Here is a 20,153-nt window from a genome sequence, read left to right as displayed (position 1 = left end):
GAGGTCTGGTGCCCTCTTCTGGCCTGCAGACATACACACAGACAGAATATTGTATACATAATAAATAAATAAATATTAAAAAAAAAGATCAAAAATGTCTCTGTGAGTTCAAAGCCAGTCTTGTCTACACAGGAAGTTCTAGGACAAACAGAACTACATAGTCAGACCCTGTCTAGGAAATAAAATGGTAAAAAAAAAAAACAACAAAAAAAAAAAAACCAGTAAATATGATGGCATATACCAACACTCAGAAGGTAGAGGTAGGAGAATCCCTGAGCAACGAGGTAAGTTCAAGGTCAACCTGGACTACATAGACATTCTGTCTGTCTGTCTGTCTGTCTGTCTGTGTCTCTCTCTCTCTCTCACACACACACACACACACACACACGCACGCACACACACACACACACACACACAGAGGAGTGGAGAGATGGCTCGGTTAGGATCACTAGCTGCTTTTCTAGAGAACCCAGGTTCAATTCCTGGCACTCACACAACGGTTCTTAACCACCTGTAATTCCAGTCCTGGGAGATCCAGTGCCCTCTTCTGACCTCCTCAGGCACCAGACATGCACATGGTACACAGGCATACAAAGCAGGCAAAACAATTATACACATAGGTAAATTAAAATAAATAAATAATGCATTTTGTTTTGATTTTTTCAACAAAAAAAAAAAGCACACAAAATAAAATGTAAGGCCAACTTCACAGATCACTTAGGCTGTATGAATACTAGGCTCAGACTCCGGCCACAGTAAGGCCTTAGCTCTCATCCAGGTTGTCTGAAGGTTACTCTGTGGTCCTGTCCCCTCAGAGCCCTTCCTACAAACCAGCAGCTAGGTGCCACTGAAAGAGACGAGGTTCTGGGAGCCGTGTCCTCTCAACTCTAAGCATTTCAGGGCCATTTCCTTGGCTTCGCTGCCTGCTTTTTGCAGCTCAGAACTCAGCAGGTGGAATCCCATCCATCCCCCCCAAAAACATCACCTGGAACAATGAACACAAACTCTGGATTCTGCTTTCAAACCCCCACACTCTGAAGCAGCCTGAAATCCTCCCATCCTTGACCTTACTGTGTCCCACTATGTGACACCTCTTCCCAAGGCTATTCTCTGTCCTCCTGGGACAAGGTGCTGGGAGACCCTCAGCCCTTCCTCCAGCAAGGCAGAAGCAACACGAAACTGACCTCAGAGAACCTCAGAATGTCAGTAAGGAAAAGGCCCAGGAGCTCGGCAACTCAACGCCCCCAGCTGCAGGAGGAGGAAAGTGAGGCCACAGAGGGAACAGGCTTGTCCAAGGTCACCTGAAAAGGAGGCAGAGGAGCCAGCGCTTAATCTAGACTCTCCTGGCTCTCTCTGCCCCGCTCCCTACAAAGCAAAAAGGTGAAAGCTTGGAGGCTGGTGCCAAATTTAGTGAGAGATTCAACAAGGAGCCCTAAGGATCAAGCAATCCAGACGAAGGTTACCAGAGCCCAAAGGTAGAAGAGAGAGGAGAGCAAATGGAGGGAAAGCTGGAGGCAGGCTGAGCCTCTGAATGACCTTATAGGGATGCGGAATCCAGGTGGAGGACACAAGGTATCCCTGGAGTCAGCACTGATCTTAGGAGACTATCTAGAAAAGAAGATTCTCACCTCCCCACTATCCCCAAAAAGATCTGGGCACAGAAGCTGCAGGCAATTAAAAGGCACAGTAACCATGCAAAACCTGCAGCTGTTGCTGGGACTATTGACTCCTACCTGGAGGGAATGGTGGAGGTAGGGGCCCCAGGGCAGGCCTGCCTCCATTCTCCGTGCACAACCCAGGCTTGAGCGTCCAGCAAGGCACCCTGTCCACCTGGCTGCTTGCCATCATCCCCCGACCCTGCTCAAGTTCAGACACCTGCTCTTGGCATCTCAAAACATCCTCTGTCCAGACTGCCAGGCTGCTGGGAATTGTATTTGCCTGTCTAGGGTAACAGCCAGCCTCCCCCTGCATAGGCCTTTCTCCCACCAAGGTCTGCCACTGAACATGAGAGACAGCTCAGACTCCAACCCGCTCTACATCAGAACCACCAGAGGAGGAGTTTAAATGCTGCCTCCTGAGCTGCGCACAGACTCAGAACCTGCATCTGAACACATCCCCTTGGTGATTCTGTTGCAATTCAAAGATCCACTGTCTCACAGCTTTCCTGGACTGCCTGTGCTCTCTCCTGTTGACAGTCTGACAGCTGTTACAGCTGTGTGCGGACACGGTTAATTTGATTTCCTGTCTGGCAGCTGTGCAGAGGGGAAGGGACAGCTGAGGGTCTCAAAAACAAGATGAGGTAGGAGGACATAGGGGCAGGAGAAGGCTGTCTGTACGGGTGGGTGTTTTACTCTGTTCCCAAGCCCTCATCTTCCTTTGAGTCAAAGTGCCTGCAGTGAGAGAGATAATTGGCTAAGTGGTTCCAAGCATTTATAGGGAGGAAAAAAAAAAACCAACTACTCTTAGACAGCCCAGGAGTAGGGCTAGAATGGGCCCATTCTCTAGGAGCACAATCTTTGGAGGCACACAGACAGGCCTACCACATAAGATTGTCAAGGTTGTATACTGCAGATGGGCACCCAGCTGAAGGGACGAACTGGAGTTAAACCTAGTCCATGCTCTGGTTGCTAAGTCATAGAGGCACTAGGTAGAAGGACACACCCACCCAGACAAAGGACCATTCTTGAGAGAAACGTGAGTAAAAGTGGGTTTTTTTGTTTTGTTTTGTTCTTTTTTTTGGTTTTTCGAGACAGGGTTTCTCTGTGGTTTTGGAGCCTGTCCTGGAACTAGCTCTTGTAGACCAGGCTAGTCTCGAACTCACAGAGATCTGCCTGCCTCTGCCTCCCAAGTGCTGGGATTAAAGGCGTACGCCACCACCGCCCGGCTTGAGTAAAAGTTTTTGTATGGATTAACAATGGCCCCACACAGACAGACCTGAATTCAAATCTTAATGCCTACTTATTCTGTGATCTTGGGTAAGTTCTTTGACTTCTCTGGTCCTTCTCAATTATGGAATGTGGGTTATTAATGTCCTTCTTAAAAGAAACCAGCGAGGAAAGTCCCGGGTATCCTCGTCACCTCGTGTGTTACAATATTAGGTCCATTCAAGTCCTGCCCTTCCTACCTTCCTGGCATCCCCACACCTACACATTCCTGACACACAGCCATGCTCGGAATGGCCTCAAGAGCCTAAATAAGAACAGCCAGGGAAAGCCCCAGTTTCCCATGGGACTTCCCAACATCCAGAGCATTCCTTCCTTCCTGGCACACGCCAGATCCATACCTTCCTCAGGGGGCAGAGAAGTTCCCTCTTCTGCCATTCCTTCTCATAGTGTCCAGGACTCAGCTCAACCAGAAAGAAACGGGAAAATCAGAGCCCAACTCTGGGTCATTGGGAATCCCACAGTGGAGCTAAAGGCCAAGTGGAGGTGCCCACTGTGCACAAGGCAGTGACAGGGTAGCTAGATAGAGCCACCCATCTGTCAAGAGAGGCCGCCAGTCACCAGCAGTGGAAGCAGAAACTGTCTCCTTGTCCCTTCCTTAATCAGGAAGAGCAGAGTGTGTCTGTCCCTCTTGAACTGATTTACCCTTAGGTGCCCACCGTAGCTGTCTCTATTCAGCCACCAGGTCAAGACCCAGAATAGCGCCTGGGCATCCTGCCAAAAGGTTGGGCCTCCGCCCCCTCATGCAACACTCATTCATCTAGGTGCCACCCACTGTGTTGGGTGCTGGGTGTTGGCAGCCAACAAGACAGCACAGGGAGCAAAAGCTGCCCCCAAATAAGAATTCCCAGGACTTGCTGCTACAAAGGTCAGAGAGGCAGCAACTTGGAAGAGCTACTTCTCTAGTTCCTTGGGCTGGGGAAACCAGAAACACCATCCAAGAAAGCACCCTTGGAAACCAGCTTTTTTCAGTCTTAGGTTTTTGCATCTTCTCTGGAGGCTGTTCAAGAAATCGGAAGAAGAGCGTGTAAGAAGGGACAAGGGACAGGAGGGAAACACCAGGCTTCTGGGCCCTCATGGCCATGTTTATCTAGGGTGGATTTTTTTTCTTAACCCAAAGGTTAAAGTGTTTCTATTTGAAATGTCTATTTACATTCCAGAGTCCAAAAAAAAAAAGGCAGCCAAGCTCCAGGCCTATATCTGTCCCCAGCAGCGTCACAGACACAGCATCAGAGCTGCTCAGGGGAACATTCTCAGCCCTCTCCCTGAGCTGCCTGGGTGACTCACACCTCCCTCCTGCCAGCAGGGGCTGTGCCATGGCTCAGAAGGCAGGTTGGGGATCTGGAGAAAGGGATTGGCTGGGGTATACTCAGGGACAGAAAGAACATGGCCCTAAACTTTCAGGATTTCTGGGGTCCAATTCAAAGAAGACAAGTAAATAAGAGGAAACTTGGGGTCATCTAGTGGCTCAATGCAGAACGAGTGGACAACTAGTGCCCACCCTAGGTGATGCTCTACAGACATTCCTTCACCTCCTAGGAGCCCACCTTAACATCCACAGGCCCAGGTTGGACGCTGAGGACAGGGGCTGTAGCTCAATTAGCACTGGGCAAGAACCAGCCTTTGGAGCTCCATCCCATAGGCCTGGTGGGCACAATGCTGGGCTGGTCTCCACAACTATGCCCTAGAAGAGGGGACTAAGTGGACATCCTCATCCATGTCCAGGCAGACAGCAAATTGTGTCCCTAGGAGTCTCCGAATCTTCTCAAAACACCCTTCTGACATTTCCCAAACTTATTGCAACCTTATCCCTGGACAGCTGAAAGCCAATCATCCAAATCACAGGTACCCAGAGAGGCATACAGCTCCCACCTTCTAACTGGACCCTTCAGATCCACACCCACATATCCAGAGTCAAGGGCTCTAACACACAGACACATATATTCTCTCTCTCTCACAAGTACCAAGCCAGTCACTGCCAGGAGGGGCCAAGCGGGCATGGGTCCAGCAGGCCCCTCCCTGGAGGAAGCATCTTGTGGTGCCAGCCTGGTAGGGAGGCTGTACCAGAAGGGCCTGATGCTGCCAACAGGTTCCTGGGAGTGAAAGAAGGAGTGGCCAGCTTTGGGGTGACTCCACCTCCCACCAAGGATCAAAAAAGTTTCCCCAGAGAAGGTGGCAGGGCTAGGAATCCCCAAGCTTACGTTAGAGCATCTTCAAGCACACCTGAGTCAAAGTACCACTTTTCTGTCGTCAGGAACTGGACTAGACAGCAGGGAGCTAGGAACTATGGCAGCCACAATCCTTCAACATCCCAACTGCTAGTCTCTGCTCTATCCTATCCCATTGAGCCTCCTCCTTAAAGGTCCAATCGCAGAAGTCTCCTGACCAAAAACTTGCCAAAGTCACAGTACCCTGACCAGGTCAAACCAAGCCACAAAAGCCAGGACATTTCTGATTCCTATAGGTACCCCAGGTGCATGCTTCTTCTGCTCAATTGTGGGGAGCAGAGAGCCTGAACACAGGTCACTGACCCACTTCCTCCCCTCTGACCATAGTGCCAACTAGGCCAGAATCCTCTAAGAAGCCCCAGCCCCTCACAGCTGAGCTGATCCTGCTGGAGGCAAAGGCACCAGAGGGATGCAGCAGAGGGTGGCTAGGAGGCAGGGTGAAAAGGAGGGAAGAGAGACTGCCCTAGAAGCACAGCTCTTCCAATCCATGGAACTCTCAAGAAAGTCTGAAGCAAGACCCCAGTGGGGCAAGGCTCACGGTAAGATGCTCAATCCAGGTAGCAGGATGCCCGAGATCTGAGGGCAGGTGGGGACACAGAGCTACTTACCTGCCACAGGGATGCTGTGCAGAGGAGTCCGTGGCAGGATTTCCAAGGATGGTTCCCGGCCTGACATGCCATCTGCTGAGAAACAGGACTCGGTCTCATAGATGGTTTGCAGCATCTCCACGAGCCCCTGTGCCTTGGGCACCAGCAGCATGCCAGGGAGGGGCCGCCCGAGGCGGAGGCCAGTGAGGGGAGGAAGGTGGTCAGTCGGGCCAGCTGGCTGCTCAAGGACTCCCTCAGGCCACTGCCGCTGGGACCCACAAGGCAAGGAGGCGCCTCATCCGGCCTGGGCGCTCTGGAGGCAGCGGAGGCAGGGAGGCTAATGAGGCTGTAGGCGGGCTCTCTACTACAGGAGCATGGACCAAGGCCCGTCCAAAGGTTCCAGGAGTTGGGCTATGGCTGGGTGCTCAGGGGACAGGAAGGGGAGCTCAGTGGGCAGGCAGGCTCTCTGTGTTCCCTCCCAGCCCCACCGGTGACAGCTCTGGGCCTGGCTCCCTGCTCCTCCTCCCCGAATGAGCCGCCGGCAGCTGGCAGGAGACTGAAATAGCAGTTGGGGGAGGGCCCTGTCTATAAATAGGTGGAGCATGCTCAGGGAGCCGCCGGCTGGCTGCCAGGAGCCCAGGCCTGGCGGAGGCCCCATGGGGGGAGGCGCGTTCCACCCCAGGAGGAAGCGCCAGTCAAGGGGGAGGGGGGACTGGGGTGGCCTGCACTCAGGGCCAAGGCCACAGACCTGGGTGGCCAGTGGCTGGACTGGTGAAGGGTGCAGGCAGGGGACCCAGCACCTGGGATCAGCTCTGGTTACTGCTGTGGGCAAACAATGGATCGGACACCAAGAAGCCAGCCTGGATCTGCCACTGTCCCCCTTTCCGTGCAGAGCAAGGAAAGGAATCAAAAAGACTAGGGAGAGGTGACAGACAACCAGCCACCTGGACTAACCTCACACCTCCTCCTAACAGCCTGTGGAGTTTGTTTAACTGCTGCCTTCCCACAGAGCTGGGAGATGCCTCCCTACACTCTTACTATCAGGGGGACCCTAAATAGCAGGAGGGTGGCAGCTCTCTCCCACCCATTCTAGAGTGCCACCTCTGGCAGTTGGGCTTTCCGGGCTTTCTTTCAGAGAGCCAGAGCCGAGAGACTCTCTGGGCAGGCCTTGCCCAGGCCAGGCAGGGGGCTGGACAGCACCTGCCCATTCTCAACTCAATCAATGTTTTTTCTGGCAAGGTACCCAGTGCCCGCGCTGAGGGCATCACAAACACCATCGCCTTCATGCTAACAGAAAGAGACCAAGATGGGGGAAACTGAGGTACAGCAAGATGAAAGTCACTCCGGTCATAGAGATGCTCCCATGAGAGGGATGGAGTTCTGAGGTTCTGACCACCATATCTGACAGGCAAAGACACACACAGTCTGCCCCAGGGACAAGGATCTCCAGAGCTCAAATAGAAAGCCTTGGGGTTGGAGGCCTTCCAGTTAGTCATAAAACTATTAGCATCTGGCCTGGTGGAGTAGCCCCAGCTCTTTGGGCCTTCGTGGGCCATGGGGCCACTGTGCCACCAAAGTTGGTGCCACCTGCCAGCACTCCCCACTGCTGACCTGCCCCTTCTCCCCAGGTTGTGCCTCCTACCAACTTGGCCCCCTGACCTCACAGGAGCCTTTTAATAGACTGGTTATTCCTGGGTCTATATCCTCCTCCCCTTGTCTGACATCACAGTTGCTATTTTGGACCCCTTCTGGCCCCTCCTTGCCCCCCACTCCAGGCACGGAGCCAGGGACACCTGTCCTCTCTCTGGACTGGATGACCTCACCCTACTGTCAGAAGCCTGGGAGAAGCTGTCTAACCAAGGACAGGACACGGTGGCTGTGGCTCCCAAGCTTCTGCCACCTCCCTCAGCAAGGGCCTCCTCCCTCAGGTAGGAAAACCATAGATGAGGATGGTAGAGGCAAGCTTTCCTGAGCATGGTGAGAGGCAGATGCTGATGGGGACAGGGGTTTGGTTCCCAGAGGGAGACCAGGAACCAAACTGGGAGGGGCCTGATGCTACAGCCAGGGCAGATTCTAGAAGAATAGGTAGCAGAGCTGAGCAACCCAGGCGCTTGGCGCTGGAAGACATCACCTGTGAACCACCCTTTCCCCAACTGCATCCTGGCCCACTAGGTCCTCTTGAGAACAGGAGGGAAGACCAGGGTGTCCTCCAAGAGAGCCACAGGCAGCAGACACAAGGGAGCCCTGAAAGCCAGGGGCAGCAGCCCCTCCCAGCCAGCACTCCACCCACCCACGCTGGGAACAACCAGAAGGGCTGGCTAGCCCTGTCCTGGCTCACTCTACCTGCCCCAGGCACAGGAGAGAGGCAGGGAGTCCTGCTCAAGGGAGGTCAGCAGCCATGACAACCTGAGAGCAAGGCCCTCAGACTCTAGATTAGCCTGATGTCAAAACGGACTCCCTTTCTTCTTCCTTCCTTTTTTTTTTTTTTTTTTTTTTTTTTTAAATTTGGAGGCAGGGTCTCATTCAGTAGCTGAGACTGGCCTCAAACTCACAGCGATCCTCCTGACTCAGCCTTAACCCCTGCTGGGACTACAGGTTTAAGCTATCAAACTTGGTAACAAGGATTCTCTTTTTTACCACGTGTGGGCTCAGGGACAACAGTCAGCCCCACCATAACTTCTACTAGGAAGAGAAATGTCTTCAATGCAGTTCCCAAAATCCCCCAAAGAAACATGAGAGACAGGTCTAGCGGGAGGGAAGACAGGAATCTTTCTTCTTCCAAGATGGAGACAATGTAACAAAGTCTTCGTAATAGTTAACCTCAACCTTCACCGCTACAATGCCCCTCTTTCTGCTTGCGTCTCCATTCCTATCTCCAACTCCCAAGTCCTAGCCCACAAATTTCACCGAGTACTCAACTAAAGACGTGGTCCATGAAACACATCCATAGCCAGCAGCAGCAGCAAGTTCAAGCCCAGTTTGGGCTACAGAACCAGCTCTATCCTCCCCAGCAGCACTACCTCCACCTCCTCCCTCTAAGGCTACACTAAGGCCTCCAATTCCTCTAAAGCTGGGGCAGACAGGAGAGCCCAATGCTACCTCCTTGAGCTCTTCCAGCCCTCACTTCCTTGGCCCAAAAGCTGGCATGGAGCCCTGACTGAATAGGCAGAGAAGTACTGTTTCATGCAGTTAAAAAAGCCTAAGGCTGGCCCTGAGACCCTGGCCTGTAAGATGCCTCGGAAACATCAACCCTGCCTACTACCCTCTAGTTTAATCCTTTGAGCCCAGTCATGCTGGGACCCATCATTATGGCCCAGGAACTACCATGAGCCAGGTCCACGGTTAGGTACTGGCGGAATCTTCTCATTTAAAACCAACTACAAGAAAAATGTGGATATCTCCTTTGGCATCTACCTCCCCTCTGGGTTGACCCTGACTCCTCTCACCATCCAGTCCTAAACCTTCAATCCCTCTGGGATGATGAAGCAAGGCAGAGAAAAAAAGAACAAATTCTAACCTGTTAAAGCACCTCAGTAGAGAAGGAAACCAAGGGTCTTTTCCCCAGACCCCTGCCCAGGCCAGCACTGACCCACTTTCTCCTCCTGGCTGGCTGGCTGCCCTCCCAGGGGCTCAGAAGCAGAGCCTGAGGCAGGGAGACAGGACGCCAAGGTTCCTGGCTCCACCCCACACCCATGCCCCAGTTTCTCTGGTCACCCCAAAGGGAGGGGGCAGCCGCCCTCCCTCCTGGGAAAGGGAAGGAGAGAAAGTGTAGAGGGTGCGAGGAGGTGCTGGGCAGACAGGTGTTATCGTGAGGTTCATCTCCCTCCCACGCTGGGCTATGGATGCCTCCTCCAGGGCCCCACCAACAAACACCCAGACAGGATCACATGGCAGGCCACATTCTTGTCCCTCTATGAGCAATGGCACCGAGAACAGGGTATGGCCAGGGCAGTCGAGGACCTAGGTCCCAGGGAGGCTCCTTCAAGCCAATGAGGCCAAATCAGACTGCTACAGATTCGATCGGTCTTTAATCCCATGGAGGAGAATGTATAGACAGCACTGGGTCCATAAAAATAAAGAATGCCTGACCACAAAAAAAGGGGGGGTGGAGGAAAGCTGGGCGGTGATGGCACACGCCTTTAATAATCCCAGCACTCAAAGGCAAAGGCAGAAGATCTCTGTGAGTTCAAGACTAGTCTGATCTACAGAGTGAGTTTTGGGACAGCCAGGACTACACAGAGAAACACTGCCTCAAAAAAAAAAAAAAAGCACCCTCTTCTGCCAAAAGAGAAAGGTAGAAAGTAGACAGGAGCAGACCGGCCTCTTCTGGGAAGCAGAATCCTCAGATGAACAGAGAGGTAGATGAGGTCAAGCGTTGGCATGCAGCCCAACCCAGAAGTATACAAATTGAGTGCCCATTGCCTGAAGTGGTGGGCCCAGAAGCAGATCACTTAATCTCCACCTGCTACCCCTCAGCAGGAACTTGCATGCTGATTTACAGGCTGGGATGACAGGGATGGACTATTTCCTGGCTTCTTACTCTGTTCCACCAGTCCAGCCTCGTTGGTGATGCCAAGCAAGGACTTGTCAAACCAAAAGTTCTTATGGTGAGAAAAAGCAGAGGACAGAGAGAAAGCGAACTGCTGTACCCCACCCTGAGTCTGACTGCCCTAGGGAGAAGAGAGCAAGTGGGGCCAGGATGTGGAGGCGATGGGTCACACTCATCACTCCTTCCTGTCTGCTGCCTGTCCCTAGGGCTTCAAATCTCTCTTTCTTTGGGGGGGGGGGGCTTCTGCAAGATGTCCACAGGGAACTGGACACCTAGGGGCTCTGGTTACAAATTGGGGTTTCACTTTATTTCTGTGGAATTCTGAGGCATGTATTCTCAGCTTCTGCCAGCCTCTGGGCATCAACAGCCCCAATCCAGATGCCAGCTGAACTCAGAGAATAGATGCTGAGCCCCTCAAAGAGAAAAAGCTGTGTACACTGGCTGTCTCCATGGCAGAGGGCAGCTGGAGCCCACTAGAGTAGCCAGCCCCGGAACCGTAGGAAAAACTATGGGAAGGGCCACAGCAGCTCACCTCTTGCCGTAAGCGAAGACCCCTGTTTTGATGCCTCTCACCGGTCCTAAAAAGAAGTTCTATATTCTGTGTCCCCCCGTCCCATACATGGAAAAGACAGCATCTCCCCCTGCTGGGGGCAGCTGGAAAGCCAACCAGGAGGCAGGTCACCAAGGATGCCTATCCTGCCAGAGCTCAGAAGCTGCCAAGCTGGTGCACACCTGCCAGCTCTGGGAGGATGGCAGGAGGAGAACCTGGACCATTGGTGTCTAGAATACAGCCTAGTAAATCTCTCACCCTGAGTGGATTATGATAACCTTCCACTGCTAGAGAACAAAACCCTACTTAATGCTAAGAAATGTCCTTCCCAAGCCACCAACAGATGTCCCCGGGCAGCTTCTGTGCCCCTGGTCAAGGGTCAGCTCCCAACCCCCATGTGAAGCAGATATGAAAGTGGCTCAGAGAAAGGAAGCAAGCAGCATTATTGCCAGTCACGCCTGACGTGCAAAGAGCAGAACCGAGGGACCGGTGAACAGTCATCGGGCCTCTTCCATCCCTCTCACCATCCAGCCTAAGAGGATAAGACAGGAAGCCAGAGCTCTAGAGCCTGCCTGGTGCAACCCTTAGGGGCTGAACAAAGGCAAGAACAGGTCGACCCCAGGAGGAACCACCAACACAGAAAGAAGGTGGCGAGGGAACGAAGCTGGAGGTGGGATTCCTCCCTTCTTCTTGCAGCTCAGTTTTTATCCAATGCCTTCAACTTCCCTTTCTCTTAAGAGGGAAAATATTCATCTATCCATGCTTGCAGAAAACGATGCAGGGACAGGGTGTGCTGGGAAGGACTGAAGTTGGACAGGATAGATGCAGGACTTGTCACACTGCAGGGCAAGGTAGCTGAGGACAAAAGGCAGCCACCACTCTGACCACACTAACCTGTAACCTCCTGGGAAACTCGGGAGGGTCCAGCTCGAGACTTCTGGATCTATCCTCAGGGGCACATAACTGGATACACCCAAACAGAAAGCTACCTAGAGTCCCACCCACAGACTATTCCTGGCAGCACTGAGCAGGGTCCCAACAGAGAGGAACGGGAGCCATGACCCCAGCTTAGAAATCTACCAAGAGGAAGAGGGTGATCTATTTTGCACTCAGCAGAAGGCCAAGACTTCCCCACAATGTATACCCAAGCCTAAGGCATAAGGCCCTGAAAGGCTCCACCAGAAAAAAGGTATGGAACAAGAGACACTCCAGCAAGGGAAAAAGCCACCACCACAAGAAGTAGCACAAACACTCAGCTGCATCCAGGGAAATGCTTCTAACACTGTCCCAGGCTACCCGGAGAGATTCACACCACCATCTCAGGTACCCAAAGCTCTCATGTTGAAGGTAGGCATGGGGGCAGAGGGAGACCCAGACCCTTCCAGAGCCCAGAGCGATTGATTCCCAGGTCTGCCTCACAGTTGGCCTCTGGCCTTTTTTTTTTTTTTTTTTGGTGAGTTCTCCACTCTTCATTCCTTCAATCCTTGACAGCTCAAACATTGGCAGTCAGCTGGCCTGGGCAGGAAACCCCACAGCCCATTGTATCCAAAACTGCCCCAGGAGGCTCCTCTCCAACCTCACAGCTCTTACCCGACTTGTTGGGAGAGTTCATGCCGGCTCTGGGCCTGCAGGAAGCTGGCGTTGGGGGCTGGGACGGGAGGGGGTGGAGCTGCGGTGATGTCAAGAGAGACAGACGATAACAGACAGACGGATGGGACAGGAGCCCGGGGCCGCAATGCCTCTAATGCCCATCCAAGGCCATCCTTCGGGGTGAGGCAGTCAGGCACTCAGAACGGCATCCCTGGGGAGAGACGGAGCAGGGTTAGCGGTCCCTAACTCGGGACTCTGAGAGCCAAGGGAGACCTTGGAGCGGTCAGCTTGTACCTAGGAAGAGAGGGAGGGCCACCTGACCAGGGCACACAGGAAAAACTGAACTGGACTGGACTCTTATTTCTTCTCTTCCTAATTGATACCCAAGGGACAGGAAATGGCCACATCAATCTCTGCAGGCATTGCCAGGTGTGGAGCCCTTAGAGACTCCGGAAGGTGCCTAAGTCACCAACAATGTATAGGAAGATTCTGGCCACAATTTGTGGCAACGGGAAAGACTGAGCTGACCTGGGATCCCTCACAGAAGTTCAGGGAGAGAGCTACTGGGTACCTTGGCACGCGCCTTGGGAGGATCAGAAGTTCAAGGTCAAACTTGACTACATAAACTTAACGCTAGCCAGGGCTACTGGAGATCCTGCCTCCAAAAAACACCAGGCAGGGCCAGTGAGCAGGCTCAGCAGGTAAAGGTGCTTGCTGCCAAGCCTGATGACCAGAGTTCAGTCCTACCCACATGGTAGAAGGAAAGAATCAACTCATAAAAGTTGTCCTCTGACCTCCATGTATTCATTGTGCCATCTACGCATCCACACATATACATCTACACATACAAATAAATGTAATTAAAAAATACTAATAAGCGGGGCGGGGGGTGTACACCTTTAATCCCAGCAGAGGCAGGTGGATCTCTGAGTTTGATGCCAGCCTGGTCTACAGAGCTAGTTCACAAAGAAACCCTGTTTCAAAACAAAAACAACAACAACAATAATAATAGTAATAGTAATAATAAAATGTTTAAAATTCAGCTGGGTGGTAGTGGTGCATGCCATTAATCCCAGCACTCGGGAGGGAGAGGCAGGCAGATCTCTGTGAGTTCGAGGCCAGTCTGGTCTACAGAACTAGTTCTAAGACAGCCAAGGCTACACAAAGAAACCCTGTCTTCAAAAACAAACAAACAATTTTTTAAGTTCAGGAAGGAACTGACACCCAGACCAGCAGTTCTGGGACTCTCAGGCCAGGCATCTTCTCCATGTGTTCGAAGCCTTTGCCACCCATCTCTGGAGATGAAACATACTTTCTTGTCTTCCCAACACCACAATGAGTCAGGGCACAAGAGTGTGTTTTATGAACTGGGAAAGTCAAACAGGCCCAGCACTCGCTGTAGATGTGCTGAAGTTTCTGGGCCCCAACCCAGGGCTTTGTGTGTTGCTTGGGTTGTGCTCTATGGAAGCAACCATGAAATCCAGCCCGTGTACTGCCTGTCAAGCAATGACCTGACATGTACTGACTCTCCCAGAAAAAAGGACACCTTTTCCCAGTTTAGACAAAGGCACCAAAAGGCCCAGAGTAACCAAAGTCAACGGAGTAATGGAACCATGGTCATGCTAGAGTCCACACCCTAGCCCCATAGTTAATCTTCAAGCCTTAGACACTAGGCAGCACCCACCTGGACCAATCCCTAAACAGCCCTCGATGCACCCAGACATGATCTCATTCATTTGCTTCCAAAAGAAGCCAAGCTCTCCAATGCCCTATGAGAGCAAGTGTCAGGAAGCGACCAGAGCTGCCAATCTTAAAGCCCTAACTCTGCTCCCCAACCCCAAGCAGGCAATCAGCTCTATCTCCCAGACAGCCGCTCCTCCTGCCAGTATGAAATCTCTATAAACCCTCCATCCTCATCAAAGATTCCCAAGGGTGAGGTCCAGTTGGAGCCTAGAAGCCCCTAACCTTCCTTGGCAGGGTCAAAAGAATGCAGGCAAAGACGCAGGGCTCCTGGGCCCGCTGCTCCCTGCTGTTTGGGACTATGTGGCTACAGAAAGGTATATTCAGATCAGGATTCAGGACTGAAAGATGGAAGCTGAAGACAGAAGAACCTGCACAGGTCTGGGACCAAGCTCAGGAATGCAGCAGGTGGGGCTGCTGGTGCCCTGGCAGGGCCCGCGTGGGCAGGCCAGCTCAGCCGGAGCCCACACCAGGGCTGGCGCCCAGTCCCGCTCACACCCTTTCCCGTGGGTTGAGGAGCACAGGTTCAGAAATTCCCACGGCTGGCAGCAGCCTAAGTAGCACAGCCCATCTATTTAGTGAGAGAAACCTCCAAGGCAGGACACTCGAGAGGAATAGCTCCCAAGGGCCCCATAACTGGTGACGCTCAGCCCTTAACCCCCTCATCCTCACCTAGCACCACTGTGGAAGGAGACAGCCCCTTGGACTCACACAGTGGGCTCAGGGTGGACTTATGTTCCATCGCTCCTCACAGCATGGGACCCAGGGGCCCTATCCACCTGCAAAGGACATCTCCCCACTTCACAGGTCTGCCAAGTGAACAAGAACCACCAGCATGACTTCCTGGGAAACAAAGAAGCCTTCACAGCCCGATTAGGATGGGGCAAGGGAAGAGCGGACAGCCTGAGCCCTTCGCGCCTCTTCAGCAGAGATGTGGCCCACTACTGTCACAAGAAGGTCTCTGTGGGTAGCTAGGGGCCGGGAGCTCTGTGCCTGATGAACTACCCCCCACAGGGACAACAACCCAGTGTATACCTCCAGCACCCCCAAGGCCCTGCTCCCCTCTCAACTCTGTCCTTTTTCCTGACTAGTCCAGGGTCTGAACCTACCTTGTACTCCATCCAGGGTATTGGGGCAAGGAAGAGTGCAGGGAAGGACAGAACCTCCACCAACAGGCTCTGCTCAGGTGAAGAAGGCAGAAACCCTAGAGAGGCAACCCCACTTCAGTCACTAGCAATAAAAACTCCAGCGGAAGGTGGGAGATCGTGCACACAGGAAAAGGTGACCAGAGCCGTGCAATGTCCAAGGGCCACAAGTTCACTACAGCTTCCTACAGAGATCCTGTCCCTCAGACAGCTCCTTCCAAATTCCCCTCCACAATCACCATGCCTCCCACTCCCGACGCGCCAACTCTCAGCCTGAAAGAGGCTTGAACTCCCAGCCCAGGGCCACTCTCAGGTCAGGGGCCACACCCTACGTCATAGAGAACAGGGCCCAGCAGTTTGAAACACAGCCTCTGCATCGATGAGACAGGCTTCACTTATTCACTGCCTGGCAAAGCTCAAAGCCCAGACGTATCCCACCCAAAGGCACCAGCGGTTTCTCATCTCAGCTCCTCTGACTCCAGCCATGGTAGACAACTACTCCCAACCTCCTCCTGGAGCTTCCACTGCCCTGGGCCTCCCATCCCCCAAGCTGAGCCAACAGAAGTCCAGGAGGATGGAAGCCATGCAGGCCCCAAACTAGGGAAAGGAGGAAGGTAACAAGGGAGGGAAAAAAGGCACCAGGCTGACAAATTCATTTTTGCAATCGGCCCATTTCTGTTTGTCTGCTCAGACGCAGCTCCAGGCATCTGCACAAGCCAGATGGAGGAGGCTGCTATTTCTAGAAAAAAAAAAAAAAAGAGGGGGAAGGGAGGAGGTGGAGACAGAGGGCATTAGACAGGGTCTGTTTGCCCTAAAACCTCAGACAGAATGATGATACTCCCCCCACCCCAGCACTACCAGACAGGGCTCCCATTCAAGAAAGGGCTGAGGCTGGGGCTGGGGTGAGGTGGGCAGGGGGAGAAGAAAGGGAGAGAAAGTTTAATTAGCTGAAGTCAGCTACAATAGGCCCCTCACGGGCTGCATCAGGTTTTCATTCATGAGCAAGCAACACGCTCCAAAGTGCCAAGAATTGCCGCCCCCCCCACTGTCTTTCTCACACCACCCCCCAACAGGAGTGAGTCCTCTAGCAGGCTGGCTAAGCCTGATGCTGTGTTCCAGACATCCCTCCTCAAAGGGATGTGAGTAGGAAGACTTCATTATTAAAGAGCAGCTGGTACTTCAGCACCAACTGCATGACCTCCAGCTCCTGAGGCTGCGCCCCCTCCTCTGCCATACGGAAACAACAAGGGCCCCCCATCCCCAAGCCCCCATATCTAAGCACACCGCTATCACCCCTAAGAAACGGAAAGCAAAGCTCTTATCTCTGCTGCGACTTGGGGTGGGAGGTGCATGTGACACCGTTACCCCCACTCCAGATTTCATGTTCCTTGGAGGACACACTGAGGAAGAGGAGGGACTGGCCCAGACCAGTCATTTTCTACATGCCGCCCCCTGCCCGGAATGTGCATCTGGGACCTCTCTGGCCCCCAGTGTGTCAAGAGATGCTAGGAGCCTACTCCTTTAACTCAGCTATTCTCATCTTTGACAAGACCTAGTCCAGATCCAAGTCTAAGTGGAAGGAGGGCGAGAGGTTTAAGGAAGAAGGAGGAAGCAAACCAAGTTCTCCCCAAGCTTTGTTGTTCAAGGAGGGAAAGGAAAGGAAAGGAAAGGGAAGATTGGAAGGAAAAAAGCAGGCAGCCCCCAACATGGCTCATCCACAGACCCCTCTAAACACCCCGGATGGGCTCCTGGCTCCCAGTGTTATTGGGCTTCAGAAACTGAGGCGCCTCCCTGCCTACAACCTTAGCACCAAAGTGGAGAGCCAACAGGACCCAAAGTCCTCTCAATCTCCCACCCCCTGCCTCCTTTTGTTCCTAGGATCTGGCTCTATCTTCCCCTCCCATTGAACCCTAAACCCCTCTCTTCATTCCTGTCCCCAAGATCCAAAGCTAATTCCAGGTCCCAGAAGCATAGTGGTCACTGTCAGAACGCTGAGTCCCTTCCGCACACCCCAAAAGCAACTGCAGCCTCTACCCTTCCTCTTCAGGAACAAAGCGCATCTTAGAAGGGCCAAACGCAGGGACATCAAGTGGTCACCTCCCCGAAATGAAGCACACTCTACTCCCCGCCCCCAGCTTCTAGATCAATTACTTATCACCCAGCCAGTTCTCATCTTCCTGAGGGCCTCAGGGATGGGTGGGGAAGCCGACTCCCCCAAGTTATTAACAAGGCACTATCAGAACCCCTGCCCCATGAGAAACAAACCCAAGATGAAAACTGGGTGGGGGGGGGAGGGATCTACCCTAGCCAAGGAAGATCACCAATTCATCTCCCAGCTTTTTCCTGAGCTCAAGGGTGTCAGACAGAAGAGGGTGGTAATAAACGCAGTAACGCCTCACAGGCGAGGGGGTGAGATTAATGGCACAGAGAAGTAAGGTGGCCCCCGCAGTTCCCTTTCACCTGCATGGACGTCAAGGGCATAAAATCAAGCGTAGATTCTTAGCCACTTGGAGAAGCACGGTGGGTGGGCTGCGCCCCTCACCGCAAAGTAACAAGAAAGGGGTGTCCAGTGAAAAGAGGGTCTGCCCAGAATCCAGGTGCAAGGCTCAAATCGCTGTTGCAACGGATTATGAACTGCCAGGGAGGAGACAAATCAGACATCCCCGGCTGGTCTGTGGGCCATTTAGGGGCGCGGGGTGCGGGAAGATCGGCCCCTCCCTTACCTGCGGAGAAGGAGCCCTGCAAGGGAGGGGTAGGGAGGGGCGCGCGCGGCGAGTCAGAGGCGACGCTCCCCAGCCCCGCGACACCCCCTGGGGGTGCGGGCTGGCTCGGCGCGCGCGCCTGGAGGAAGGACAGGGGAGCAGGGAGCCAGCGGGCAGCGACGGCGGGAGGATCGAGCGCAGCTGGGCGTCCCGGGGCCACGGGAGGTAAGGTCCCGGCGGATGCGGCGCGCTCACCCGCTGCGGCTCGAGCTCCGGCTTCGCGGGCGGCGGCGACAGCAGCGGCGGCAGCAGCAGCGGCAGCGCCTCCTCGACGGCTCCTCCATCTTTGCGGCGGCTCCTCCGGCTCCGCTCGCCGCCGCCACCAACAACAACATTCAGAGACGTCACTCCCGTCACGTGATCCGACCCCGAGCTAAAAATAGACCCAGACCCCCCCCCTCGGGCTTCAGCCACGAACCCCTCCCCTCCTAGTTGGCCCTCCCCCCAGATGGGCGGGGCCAATAGCGCCACCGTGACAGCTCCTTAAAGGGACGGTACTCAACCCAAGGTTAGGCTGGGGCGGAGGTGGCCAAGAAGGGGCCCGACCTCTGCGCCAAGTAATGAAATGAGTGTAACTCGGATCCCGGCTGCTGCAGGACCTGGATGTGTGGATCTATGATTTTGTTCTCTGCGCTTTGTCGACTTCCTTTACAAACAGTGGATGGTGCAATCTTTGCTCGCCTGAGCTGTTCCCTAACACGCCCTTCCCCTGCTAGGGGGAGGGTATGGAGTAGGACTTGGGGGGGGGGGGAGGATCCTAGGGGCTGCCTGGGAAGTGGAAGACCCTGCAGGGGCAGCGAGGCTGGAAGCTTAGCTTGAACAGGTCTCTAGCCCACCATGCCTAAACCGCAGCAACGCTGCATCTTGGTGTAGAAACTCCTTGGATAAAGCCAGCATTGGTTGTTAACTGTCCCTGGCCTTCAAAGGAGCAAACCAAGAACCTAAAAGACTGCTGGTCTCCAACTTTGGTGCCATCCTCACTACATGTCAATAGGACATGGCTGTGCTTTTAAACCTACATAGTTTTTTCAATGACCTAGCAATTCCCCTAGCAAAAATGTATTGTCAGGAAATATTGCATAGAAAGAGATTGTTTATAATAATGTGAACTGTTAGAAACAATCTAAATATCGGGTAGGTATCTGCAAATAAGCTAAGAGATGTCCATTCAGCGAGCTATCATCCAGATGTTAAAAATTATATGTAAAGCCAACAATTAATCTGCTTATCTGAACATGTTTCTGCAAAAATTTAGAAAGAGCTGGCAATAGCGTTGTCAAGTAATGAGCCTTAAGGACATGTGACTGTCCTTAAGAGCCCTAAAAACAGCCACGATATTGCAAAAAAAAATATTGTATAGATCTACAGCCTGGAGCATAGCTTAGAAGTAGAACATGCGGCTAGCATATGAGGCCTGTGTTCAATACACAGCTCCCAAAACAAGACAACATGGTTACACTGACATGCTCACTTTACACACACACACACACACACACACACACACACACTTTTATTTTATTTTGCCTTTCCAGACAGGGTTTCTCTGTGTAAAAGTCCTGGCCATCCTGGAATTTTCTCTGTAGACCAGGCTGGCCTCAAAGTCGTAGAGATTCACCTGCCACTGCCTCTTGAGTGCTAGAATTAAAGACGTTTGCCATTACTACCCTACTCACACACACACACACACACACACACACACACACACATTCTAAAGCAGAGGGTGTGGGTAAATGCCTGTAGTCTCTGCACTTGCGAGATAGAGGCAAGAGGATCTCTGCAAGTTCAAGGCCAGCTTGGTCTACTTAGCAAGTTCCAGGACAAACAGAGTTTCCTAGAGAGAACTTATCTCAAAAAAGCCAAATGAGAAAGAGATAAAGATACCAAGACCATTCTCCACTATAGTGAATTTGAATTCAGTACCAGCCTGAGCTTCACGAGATCCTATTTCAAAAATAAAAAGTTATATGGGGGCCGGGCGGTGGTGGCGCACGCCTTTAATCCCAGCACTCGGGAGGCAGAGGCAGGCGGATCTCTGTGAGTTCGAGACCAGCCTGGTCTAC

At 53.0% G+C, this 20,153-nt stretch overlaps 1 protein-coding gene and 1 non-coding gene across 8 annotated transcripts in view; one reads left to right on the top strand and one right to left on the bottom strand.

The window, feature by feature from the left end:
* Positions 1-18,435, bottom strand: part of Hdac5 (histone deacetylase 5) — a 37,169-nt gene extending 18,734 nt beyond the window's left edge. For 2 of the 7 annotated variants that reach the window (XM_005369128.3, XM_013354440.2), the window contains exons 1-3: positions 18,289-18,435; positions 12,447-12,657; positions 5,779-5,853 (exon numbers count right to left, since the gene is read on the bottom strand). In XM_005369128.3, coding sequence (XP_005369185.1) covers positions 5,779-5,853; positions 12,447-12,468 — 97 coding nt within the window. In that variant the 5' untranslated portion in view covers positions 12,469-12,657; positions 18,289-18,435. Of the gene's footprint in view, positions 1-1,184; positions 1,302-5,778; positions 7,364-12,446; positions 12,658-18,288 lie in introns of those variants that run through there. The other 5 variants (XM_005369129.3, XM_026777049.1, XM_026777048.1 and 2 more) reach the window with 5 other exon arrangements.
* Positions 18,436-19,299: 864 nt separating this feature from the next.
* Positions 19,300-19,430, top strand: LOC113455449. Its single transcript, XR_003376562.1, has one exon. It is a non-coding gene; the product is annotated as a small nucleolar RNA SNORA33 (small nucleolar RNA).
* Positions 19,431-20,153: the final 723 nt, after the last annotated feature.

The sequence above is a fragment of the Microtus ochrogaster genome, unplaced genomic scaffold, assembly GCF_000317375.1.
Source record: "Microtus ochrogaster isolate Prairie Vole_2 unplaced genomic scaffold, MicOch1.0 UNK44, whole genome shotgun sequence".
NCBI lineage: Eukaryota > Metazoa > Chordata > Mammalia > Rodentia > Cricetidae > Microtus > Microtus ochrogaster.
The sequence above is the reverse complement of the archived record's forward strand: the minus strand, read 5'-3'. Positions and strand labels throughout refer to the sequence as shown.